The sequence below is a fragment of the Arachis ipaensis genome, chromosome B10 (genome assembly GCF_000816755.2).
Source record: "Arachis ipaensis cultivar K30076 chromosome B10, Araip1.1, whole genome shotgun sequence".
Taxonomy (NCBI): Eukaryota; Viridiplantae; Streptophyta; class Magnoliopsida; order Fabales; family Fabaceae; genus Arachis; species Arachis ipaensis.
This window is the reverse complement of record NC_029794.2, coordinates 99,322,565-99,334,491: the sequence shown is the minus strand read 5'-3', so window position 1 is coordinate 99,334,491 and position 11,927 is coordinate 99,322,565. Positions and strand designations below refer to the sequence as shown.

The following is an 11,927-nucleotide window of genomic DNA, read 5'->3' as shown; positions in this document are numbered from 1 at the left end:
ATTTTAAAATTAAAAATAAAAAAGAAGTTGATTTATATCAAAATTGATTACCTAGACTTTTTCAAACAAAAATAATTCTAATAGGTTGACAGGTACAGGTATGGAAAATATTTAAACAATTCAATAAATTAAAATATTTTGATACCCTTTGTGGCAACTGTATGACTTGTATAAAAAAGATCCCCTCCCCCTCCCTATAGGAATCTATCGCTACGAAAAAAAGAACAGAGCAAAGCCAGAAATGAAATCTGACTCTGTTTTCTTCTTCTATTGCTCTGTTTCAGTCTCACCCTCTGTCTCTTTCGTACATTAAACCTTGACATCATTAAACCACAGCAATCTCGTAATAATAACAGGAAAGCCCATGGAAACAGAGGCCGAGAGGCCCGGGCTCCCACAACACCAAGCCCACACTAAGCCTCTCTCCGGCATTAACGCTTATGTTGCAAACAGCAGAATTGGCAAACGCTTCAAGCTCTCAGAGCGGAACACCACCTTCACCACCGAGCTCCGCGCCGGCACCGCCACGTTCCTCACCATGGCATACATACTCGCAGTCAACGCCTCCATCCTCACAGACTCCGGTGGCACGTGCTCTGTCTCCGACTGCGTACCACTCTGCTCCGACCCTTCGATCCCACTCTCTAACTGCACCGGACCGTCACTCTCCATCAAGAAGCCCGACGTTTCCTGCAAGTTCGACCCGGTAAACCCGGGCTACGCGGCCTGCCTGGAGAAGACCCGTAAGGACCTCATCGTCGCCACCGTTGCCTCCTCCCTCATTGGCTGCGTCATCATGGGAGCCTTCGCCAACCTTCCCTTGGGCCTGGCACCGGGCATGGGCACAAACGCTTACTTCGCTTACACCGTCGTGGGATTCCACGGCTCCGGTAACGTCTCCTACCAGAGCGCACTCGCTGCAGTATTCATCGAAGGCCTAATCTTCCTCCTCCTCTCGGCGATCGGGCTTCGAGCCAAGCTCGCCAAGCTAGTCCCTAAGCCCGTCAGGATCAGCTCCTCCGCCGGAATCGGGCTTTTCCTTGCCTTCATCGGGCTTCAAAACAACCAAGGAATAGGCCTGGTCGGTTACAGCTCGTCCACACTAGTAACCCTGGCGGGCTGCCCGAGCTCATCCCGGGCATCCCTGGCGCCCGTGATCGCCGCCGCAAATGGAACCGTGAGCCTAATCCCTGGAGGCACAGTTTCCGGCGACATATTCTGCCTCCGGGACAGAATGGAAAGCCCAACACTGTGGCTGGGCCTAGTAGGCTTCATCATAATTGGTTACTGCCTGGTGAAGAACATAAAAGGCGCAATGATCTATGGCATCGTATTCGTAACCGCGGTATCGTGGTTCCGTAACACGAAAGTAACGGCGTTTCCAAACACGGACGCCGGAAACGCCGCCCACGAATATTTCAAAAAAGTTGTCGACATTCACAGCATAAAGAGCACCGCGGGAGCGCTGAGCTTCAAGGGCATAAACACAGGGCATTTCTGGGAAGCCCTCGTAACGTTCTTGTATGTCGACATTCTCGACACCACCGGAACCTTATACTCCATGGCGCGCTTCGCCGGCTTCGTCGACGCCAACGGCAACTTCCAGGGTCAGTACTTCGCCTTCATGTCCGACGCCACGTCCATCGTCGTGGGATCACTCCTCGGCACGTCTCCAGTCACGGCGTTTATAGAATCTTCAACAGGGATAAGGGAAGGAGGGAGAACGGGGATAACGGCGTTGACGGTGGCAGGGTACTTCTTTCTTGCGTTCTTCTTCACGCCGTTGTTGGCGTCGATACCGGCGTGGGCGGTGGGGCCGCCGTTGATACTGGTGGGTGTGCTGATGATGAGATCGGTGGTGGAGATCGATTGGGATGATATGAGGCAGGCGATACCGGCGTTTGTGACGCTGTTACTGATGCCGTTAACGTATTCCATTGCTTATGGTCTTATTGGTGGGATTGGCACTTACGTTGTGTTGAACCTTTGGGACTGGTTTTCGATGCTTTTAGGTCACTATGGCCTCTTTCTCAAACCATCTAATGCTCCTCCTCCTTCTCCTCCTCCTTCCAATTCCCATAATCTTGGGGTTCAAAGTAATGGATCTTCTGTTAAAGAGCTTCAATTACATCATGTTTAGGCTTGCTTTATTGGATTATTTATTTATTTTTATTAGCTTCTCCTTCATACGACAATTTGATAGGAAGCTAAGCTTTCACACAGTACCACTAAGTAGTCTTCTTATGACCTTTAGGTAATAGAACCACTTTTGAATTCAATTAATGTCCAATTAAGTTGCATACATTATAGTTTTTTGGTAATAGGGATTATTATTGTGAATACATGCTTTGGTTCCTTTAATGGTTAATGTATACATTTGTTACTCTTTTTTCTTGCTTGTGTTAATATAGAATGAGAAGTGTTAGGGTCAGCAATTTTTGTGATTTGTAGCCATCAAATAATTATCAATGATATTTTTAATAGTGTGAGATTTTATCTAATAATGTGGAATTATTCATTTTTTTTGCTAGTTACATACTTGTCAAAATTTAATAAAATTGTTGGCTTTTAGACTTTTTCATATAGAATTGCATTTTTTATTTTCTCTCCGAGCTGAAGAAAATAAAGGAGGAAATTGTGGATGGACTTGAGTTTTCTCTAACATGTCTCACTCATTTTCGTCATTGTTTGGAGTTACTATTGTGACTGGGATTCAGCCAAATTGCATGGTAGGTTTCCATTAATTGTATATTCCGAAAGCTCTTTTATCTTTGACCCTTCTCTGTTTTTTTGTTTGCTAATAGTTTTCTATTTTATACTCCGGCATATGCTCTACTTCATAACAAAGAATTTTATGAATACCATATTTGTTTTGGTCTGCTCAACACGTTCGTTCAAGAATTTTATTTTATTTTTATAAAAATTAAAAAAAATGGCGAAAGATTTTCACCTTTAATACATAGGTCATAGGTGTGACTAATGGGTAAGTTTCCACATGCATGAACGTGTGATTTTTTTAGTATCACAATTGAACTTTATAAGCGTTAGTGCCTTACTAATTGTTTGCAACTTAATTATTAATGTTCTGGCATGTTTTATCGAGAAAAAGTTATTTATATCATCATTGAAATTTGTTTGTATATACTCGACCATTTTTAGTTGATTAAGAGTGGTTTAACTATACTTTTTCATATATATATATATAGAGGAGTGTTAGGGCTAGCAACTTTTGTGATTTGTGTTAGAAGATGCACAACTAATTAAAATTTATGAAGTGTGGACATTTTGCCGAGTTGTCGTAACCGCATATCAGACACATTTTAGACACAATATTTATCGACACACGTGTCTGTTGTATTCAACCGTATCTTAATAAAAATAAATAAAAAATTTGGATATGCTTGGACACACTTAAATCACGTGTCATGGTGTCCAACCTTATTCTTATTTTTTAATATGTATTCTTGAAATAAATTTAAAAATAATATATATTATTTTTTATTAAAATAATAAATATTCATACATCACAATTTAAAATAAATAAAACTATTAATACGATTTTCAGCTAATATATGACATCAATTTTCTCTTCTAATTTACATATGTTTATTGTTAACTGGTCTAAGTAATTAAGAAGGGTATTAGTAAATTAGAGAAGTTACTAAATAAAATACGGACTTAAATAAGTTTTTATTTTTATTTTTATAAAATAGTTATTCTTTGGTTTTGATCTCTATTTTAATTCATGTCGTTATTTTTACTCTTTCATGTGAATACTTAATATAGCAAACTAATGGCAGAGACTAAAATAAAGATATTCTTAATTTTATAAAAACCAAAACAAAAAGAAAAACAGGTATTTTTAAGGAACAAAAATTTATTTAAACCTAAAATACAAGTATAACAATATCTTTTGTTGAAAATCTATTTCCTTCTAATTTTCCATCAAGGCATCAACCACTTAAAAGGATAATGTCACCATGACAAGGCAATAGAAGTAGACAGTTTGTAGTGGAGAATTAATAAAGCAAACATAGACCATCCACTTGTCTTGGACCTCATCTTAATTAAGCAAAGCTGGCTATAAGCTTTTGCCAATAAAATCAAGCAAAAATTAATGGATTAACACGTACCAAAGTACGAGAGGACAGCATGATTCTACTAGTTTAATGAGATTGATTATTGGCTTCTAAACTTAATTCTTATTCCCAAATGAATTCCTGTTTCATTAGATTGTTAAGATTCCGTGTGATGATTGAAATGCACAATAAGGTGATGAGAAATTAAATTGGAGTGGATAGAACATATTCTTGGCTAGCTAGTTGCTCATTTGATCATGCAATTGCAACAACTAATATACATGGCTTTGTGTCAAACTCTCGATAGCCCAAAAGATCAGAAGACTTTGCCCCTTTCTCAAAGCAACGCAAAATATATGGTTGGTTTGGTTGGTAGTCCTGTTAGTTAGTGTTTGCCATAGGAAGAGGCTAGTGGGAAGATTCTCATATGAAATGACACCCAATCACCATTTCTTAATTAACAGGCACGTGATAGTCATAAATGGCAACAACCTAGCAAACCCTACCTCCATCATTTTATATTTATCGGCAAACAATTCTATTCAAATTGGTATTTGAGATATTAATTTAAGGAATCTCACGGGAGTAATGTTTTTATGGTAAAACAAATTAAATAATATCGACTCAACATAAAATAAATACGAAAAAATATTGATCTTCTAACGTTTTTTATTTATTTAAATTTATAGTTAAAAATTATCTTGAATAAGTAAAATGAAGTTGAATAATAGTTTAATCAATAATTGTAAAGTAAATGTATAAAAATAAAATACTAACCTTTTCTAGTACACCTATCATGCGTGCTGAGTTAAAGTGTTAAATTTACTGAATTCCGTAAAAACTAAGAACTAGTATATTAAATATTTGAGTTTTATTCAAGTGTTTTTGTTGCTCAATAAATTACTGTGTATATATAACAAAATTTAAATTTTTGATATTTTTTAAGTAGATCAATGAATTAATCATTCAATCAATTTAAATTAGTTTATGTGACAGACACCGATCAAATAAAATCAACTACTCTCTCATGAGGGTTTAGGTTTCGGAAAAACAACATTAATAGGAAACAATGTGGGCTCAAGACCGAAGAAACTTATATGATTCCAGTCGTTAAGCTTCTCAGTTCTCAGAGCAGTTCTCTAGTGTAAAACTTCTGCCGATGTTTCTCTGTTTTTGCTACATTAATATCCATGCAAATGAAAGGTTACGTCATATTGAAAATTTAATTGAAAAAAGTACGAGGAGCCAATATATATTTTATATAATGTGTATAATGGGGTTAAATTGAAATTAGAATTAAATTAGAAGTAATTAATTAATTTTGAGTAGTTTTCAATTTAAAATTTAAATTAAATCATGATTTTCGTTATGGCTAATTAATTTTGAGTAGTTATGGCAATTAATTAATTTTGAGTAGTTTCCCATTTAAAATTTGAATCAAATCATGATTCCCGTCAGAATCAAATTAGGATTATCTCCCTCTCTCAATATGGTGTAAACTCTTCTCTCACTCTCTCCTCGAAGCAAAAATTGGTACAATACCGCCATGGTTACCAGTCGCCGTTGGACATCGCGCTGACACTCTTCCAACTGGCGCCGTCGTCCACACAGGCCACCGTACGTAGGGATGACGCGCATAATGTGTGAGTCCAGCTCGCAGCACCGCAATAACCCGGACGTCCAGCGCCTCCATCACAGCCGATTTGTGCCTTTTTCATGTCGCTGGATGTTCACTTTCTCTGTGAACGTGGATGGTTATTCTTGGGTGCTTAGGTGTAGACGATGATTGCTGGTTATGATTTATACATGTTCACATTGGATGTTCGTTTTTGTATGATTTTGGATGTTCACTTTCTCAGTCTTCGTGGATGTTTATTTTTCGAGTAATGCAATAAGACCCAAGTAGCAGTGCTGGAATGATGTGAGCGCGGAGTTCGGGGCTGCAACTCACGTCGACGACGCTGACAGTTGCAGGTCACGGATGTTCGGCTGCGTGAGGAGTGACGGTGGTTCTTCCGGCGAGGGCGTTGGCGCAAGGAGGCGGAGCGCGACAGTTCCAGTCGGCAGGAACGGAAGCTACACGTCACGCAGAAACAGTGGCGGAACTTGAAATAAAATTTTGGGGGGCAGATAGAAAATAATTGTTAAAATATTTTTGATATGGACCATTTAAGATAAGCTCGTCTAATCTCATTTTCTGGTTTGGGTGATATTGTCAAATTTAAAGCTATTTTTCAAGATCTCGTTCCAAAAAGTTAATGTTAAAGTCATCAGATGAAACTTTTTGAACATTTGAAGGTTATATCTCACTTTCTTTATGATTCATTAAAGTAGAAGAACTATATACAGGTGTTGATATTGTAAAAGTTATATGTTTTCCTTCTTAAATATTAGCTTTCCTCTTAAAAAATGTATCAATTCTTTGATTTTTCATTATTATTTTATATAAAAATTTGAATATATATCCTGTAAAATATGTAAAGAAAAAGTTAGAAGAACAAATATTAAAATTTATAATATTTATTGAATTTTTTTATCAATTTATACAAATACAATAATATTAATACTTATTGAATATTCTATTATTTTTTATCATATAAAAAATTAAATTAAATAAATAGTAAAATATAAAATAATATTAAATTAAATAAATAAAAAATATCTAATTTTTATATTTGAACTTAAAGATAGAGGGAGTGTTGTTTATTGAACTTATTAGATACTTTAAGTCATAGTAAAATATTTTTGAACTATTTTTTATCTTTTGAAAAAGTACTACTAAGTTTTTTATAAAAAGTTTGGGGGGGCCATGGCCCCCTTGTCTGAACTAAGCTCTGCCACTGCGCAGAAACAGAGCGGTAGAACGCAAGTTGCTGCGCACACGGCAGAGCGGCGAAGAAAGGGGTTTTTCTGCGGAATAAACAATGGGGTTTTTTGGAGGGTAGGTAATGGTGGGTGATGAGGGTTAATGTGAAAAAATTGAAATAAATTGGGGGTAGAAATCACAAAAAGCAACTAAAAATTAGGAATAATAATGTTTAATTTACATTATTAATATATATTAGACTAAATAAACAGTCCATTGTACATATTGTATACATACTTCATTGTCGGAAATGGATCCTCTCCATTTTTTTTGTCACTGGAGAGAATACAGTGTAATCTCCCATCTTCAATTCTTCAAGTGGGACCAAAAATAAATGAGAGAGAGAATGGAATGAAAGGTGAGATCTTTCACTGTCCAGTTTTTTTTTTCACTGGAGAGGATCCACTCCCCTTCGTTGTCTCCTTAGTGGGACTCATTTAATTGTTTTTGTAACAATAATAATCCTATATATAGATAATGAAAAGACTAAGGAATGATCACTGGACTTTGCACTCATTGAAATGAAAAGTTTACACGTTTATATAATTGTGCTACATATGTAGGATCATTTCTTTAATTTCTCATTCAAGAATTAGTGGCATTGAAAGAGATATGGTTTTCAATGTTTTATAATTAATAAGCCGGAGAAAACAGGGCAGTGGTGGCACCAAATAAGACTAAAGCTTTATTGCATTGGCAGTTTGGCACACAACACAAAACAAGTAAACATCAAGAGTGGGATTAGGTGCACTATAATGCAAAGAAACCTTTTGAGTCCCGCTCCTATATTGAATACCTTATCTATCTACTAATAATGTGAAAGTGACAGAGTGAGATTAAGAAATCCTTACAAAAATATAAACGTTAAAAACCTTGATTTAAGCTCTATCACTTCAACAAATGGATTTAATCGAATGGGATCATAATAATAATTAGAGTGCACACGCTAAGGTAGAGTTGATACTTGATAGATTCTTGTTCAATTCAGCTGTCACCCACAAGCAGTCAATGGCATGTCATTCATGTGGGTCAAGGGAAGCCTTATTCTCTGCCATAGATTGTTGTATTTTGTGAATTACATTCATGAATTCTTATCCAAAATTTATGAGCGGCATATCAGTATTTATTATCAAAAGACCCAACGTTATTTAAAATTTCACTTAATAAATAAAGGGAAAATAATTCATAGAAATACCTATTTGAAATTTCGAAACAGATCTCGCATTTTAATATTATAACTCTATTTTTGATATTTGAATTAGGTTGTGTCCAAAAACCACTTTTAGGTGTGTAAATGTGAAATGACATAGGATGCCTGGAGGGTGAGTAACTTCAAACAATAGAGACTGTATATGGAGATTCAATTTGTTGTACAAGTAGTACCTTATACATTATATAAATGATATGATTCATCAAGAGTACTAGAGTAGATCGAGTAGTCTGTATACAACATGTGGCTAGCTAGTGCCATATAATTGACCCATGAGGGAAAGTCAACTAGACAATCTTTGTTGCAAGTGAGTAAGTATTACAATTATTTGGATCTGATCCAACAAATTGACTGCACATTCAACCCGAAACAGAAGACATCCCTTTTTTTTATGTTCATACATACGTTTGTTACTGACTAGAGAATTCATACATTTAGTCACCTTTTTCTTTACATTTTTCTTTTTTTGGTAAACGAAAGGATTTTTTTTTTATTTTCGGATGAAAATATCTCTTGCTTCATTAAACAAAGATCATGATACGAAGAGAAAATAAGTGCAACTATACGACAATAATGCATGTCAAATTCCAGATAATAACAAACCAAGCATACCTCTAATTAACCGTAGAATATTATCTGTAGCCCCCTGATCCGCTGCAACCAAATTCAGGTTTAGAATTTTCAATTTTTCACTTTCATACTACTCAAGCATCTACCATTGCCCATTACTTCCTATTATTTAACTACAACCCAACCAAAGTTGCTAATTACATATATACCCAACGGATGTGGCAGTCTAGAAATCCATAGATGCCCCATCCCTTCTTTTTTCTTCGACAGGCTTTTTTTTTTGTTTTTGGTCATGAACAGGCTTTTTAATATATACCCAGAAATAGTAAGCATGACCCAACCCATAAAACAAACCAAGCTTGGTGTCATTGCTAGTTAGTTTGCTACAGCATCAGCCACCTCATATATTGGAGGGTATTTCAGTAAATAAAGCTTCATCAATTATATGACATATATATAATCTCGCTTAGAAACAAAAACCAACTAGAAGAAGAAGATGATGGAAACACTTCCTTCAGTACCAGGATCTCCTTTGTTGAACACACAAGTACTTAGGAGGTACAAATCGCCATGCACTTTTGTGGTTCCTAACTACTCTCTTAGATTCACTCGGATATGCTGCAAGAAGCTATCAGAAAATGGCATTGATGAGAAGCACAAACCCTCCACCAGCAATACCACTGCCTCTAAATCCAAGGACAGAATGGAAGATTACAATATTGCTATGAAGAGAATGATGAGGAATCCTTATGAGTATCACCACGATCTGGGTTAGTTTCCTCTTTTTTTCCCTATTTGTTAGTTATGAATGCCAACTGTTTGATATAATGATGGGTTTCCTTTGTTAATTACTTGCATTTTGTATAAGGTGCTAGAAGGAACAGTTACTGCTGTATTAATTTGTGTCTATTATATAAAATGCATAGCATCAGTAATATGATTGCTGCTGCTGATGCAATCTGTGATTGAATTATTTCAGGTATGAATTACACACTTATAACTGACAATCTCATTGTGGGATCCCAACCACAGAAACCGGAAGACATCGATCACCTCAAGAAGGAAGAGGGTGTGACATACATTCTGAACTTGCAGCAGGATAAGGATGTAGAATATTGGGGAATAGACTTGAAGTCGATAACAAGGAGGTGTCATGAACTCGATGTTCGACATATGAGGAGGCCGGTAAGTAAGAAAGCTACAAGCCTGCATTTCAGTCAATTTTGTTGAGAAAACAATACCCGCTCTGAATTTTATGAAAGTATATACAACAATACCAACTTATCTTGCTTAATGGCATTGTCATGAGATAGAGATTTTAATTTTTCCTAACTGGTTAATACAATGTATGGCTAACTCAAGGATCCCTATACTTTTGGTGCAATTGACATGGCGCTTTAAATGTGTTAGAAAACCTTTTTCTGAAAGAGTTGTGAGTTTGTTAAATGCTTTGCTTGCTTTTTTGAGATTGGATTATAATTCACAGCTTGATATATTTTATAAATCTATTTTATTAGGCAATTGACTTTGATCCAAACTCCTTGCGAAATGTTCTACCTAAAGCAGTCTCATCATTGGAATGGGCAATCTCAGAGGGAAAAGGAAGAGTTTATGTGCATTGTACTGCTGGACTTGGGAGAGCACCAGGGGTGGCAATAGCTTATCTGTTCTGGTTCTATGACATGAATGTGAGTTCTAAACTTCCACCTATCTTTGATTCAAGAAATGATTATCAAATTTGATATTTTTAAGTGTAATGTTATGGTTGCACTAATTTTCTTGCTAGATATGAGGTTTAGCTCATGTTATGGAAAAACGGTATTTTTAATCTGTATGACAGATTAGTTCACAGTTTCTTAAGAAATCTTAGTTATCAAGAAAAGAATGTGTTATCTTTCTTGTGACAGCTAAATACCGCATATGAGTTGTTAACTTCAAAGAGACCATGTGGACCTAATAAAAGAGCAATACGAGGAGCTACCAATGATTTGGCCAAGAATGATCCATGGAAGGAGCCATTTGAGTCTCTTCCAGATCATGCATTTGAAGATATAGCAGACTGGGAGAGGAAATTGATTCAAGATCGCGTTCGCTCCCTTCGTGGAACTTGAAAACTTAAGTGTTCCTGTTATGAAAATTGGTTCCATGTGTTTGCATTCTGGATCAAAACATCACCTATTGGATTCATGTGCCAACTGTTATGAACTCATGTAAAAAACATATGATGTATGATCTAACGATGCAATGCTATATTTGTGATAGCTCAGTGTATATGATGCAGCCTGGAGTAGTATATCTAGGTTATAGCTTGTGCATATTAAAACTAGCTGCATTCTGCTATTAAGTTAATAACAAGTAGTTCAGGTCAGTTATGATAGAAGTTAGCACTGATTCTAGCTAGCTAGTTTCAGTGTATAGACTCAGACAAGATGAATAAAGATTTCAGATTCGCTCACTAGCACTTAGATTTGCTCTCTATTTTCTTTCTGTGTCATGATTGAGAGGTTTCTATTTAACAAGATTCATGCATATCCTGGAAACTTGCAGGGTTGGTTCAAGATGCAATCACGTCATGATGATGCTCGAAACTGGGAATACATCCAACTTCCAAGCACATTCATAGGCATATATAACTTGTATAGTATGGAATGAAAAATAAATCAATTTTGTAAATAATGTATTAGACTTCATCATAATATATGAGAATCCAGAATGGTTTGTTGATCTAATAGCCAATCCTGTCAGCAACTCTATTTGGAAAGTGCACAGACCGTGGAAATTTCCAGAGGCCGTGCAACCTCAAGCAGCTTTCAGAACAAACTTAAACCAAAACCCAACCCTTGCACACAATAAAATAACATCAAACTACACAAAATTCATACCACAATATCTACTAATGACTTGCCAACACTATTACTCTCAATTGAGTTCCATAAAAAAAATGAAAACAATTTATATAGTATGAAATTTGAAAACTTGGTCTATTTCCAACAATACCGCCTTAAGAAGAAGAAAGAAGAGGATAAGGAGAGGAAAATGAAAAACTTTGTTGTAGATTCACGACACCAAAAATTGAGAATTAAGTACGGTGAGGAGTGAGTATTATAATTTTTAGAGAAGAGAATGACATCTATCTTTCTTCAATTTTTTTCAAGGCACAAAATCGATTCTCCCCCCCCTCCTTCCCCCAAGCGTACGTTGT

At 36.2% G+C, this 11,927-nt stretch overlaps 2 protein-coding genes across 3 annotated transcripts; both read left to right on the top strand.

Annotated features, from left to right (window-relative positions):
- On the top strand, positions 150-2,431 carry LOC107623726 (adenine/guanine permease AZG1). The gene has a single exon (XM_016326077.2). The coding sequence runs from the start codon at positions 365-367 to the stop codon at positions 2,138-2,140; it is 1,776 nt and encodes a 591-aa protein (XP_016181563.1). The 5' UTR covers positions 150-364; the 3' UTR covers positions 2,141-2,431.
- On the top strand, positions 9,124-11,454 carry LOC107624101 (phosphoglucan phosphatase LSF2, chloroplastic). Of its 2 annotated transcripts, none has more exons than XM_016326557.2 (4): positions 9,124-9,495; positions 9,705-9,910; positions 10,243-10,413; positions 11,273-11,454. In XM_016326557.2, the coding sequence occupies exons 1-4, from the start codon at positions 9,222-9,224 to the stop codon at positions 11,375-11,377; spliced, it is 756 nt and encodes a 251-aa protein (XP_016182043.1). In that variant the 5' UTR covers positions 9,124-9,221; the 3' UTR covers positions 11,378-11,454. The 2 variants fall into 2 exon arrangements, with proteins under 2 accessions (XP_016182043.1, XP_016182041.1); XM_016326555.2 differs by lacking the exon at positions 11,273-11,454 and adding an exon at positions 10,633-11,190 and having other exon boundaries at positions 9,145-9,495.

Excerpts from the sequence above, each read along its gene's own strand:
- LOC107624101 (XM_016326555.2), top strand. The coding sequence starts at position 9,222 with ATGATGGAAACACTTCCTTCAGTACCAGGATCTCCTTTGTTGAACACA. Across the intron at positions 9,911-10,242 it reads TTCGACATATGAGGAGGCCG|GCAATTGACTTTGATCCAAA; the intron begins GTAAGTAAGAAA and ends CTATTTTATTAG. Across the intron at positions 10,414-10,632 it reads TCTGGTTCTATGACATGAAT|CTAAATACCGCATATGAGTT; the intron begins GTGAGTTCTAAA and ends TTCTTGTGACAG.
- LOC107623726 (XM_016326077.2), top strand. The coding sequence starts at position 365 with ATGGAAACAGAGGCCGAGAGGCCCGGGCTCCCACAACACCAAGCCCAC.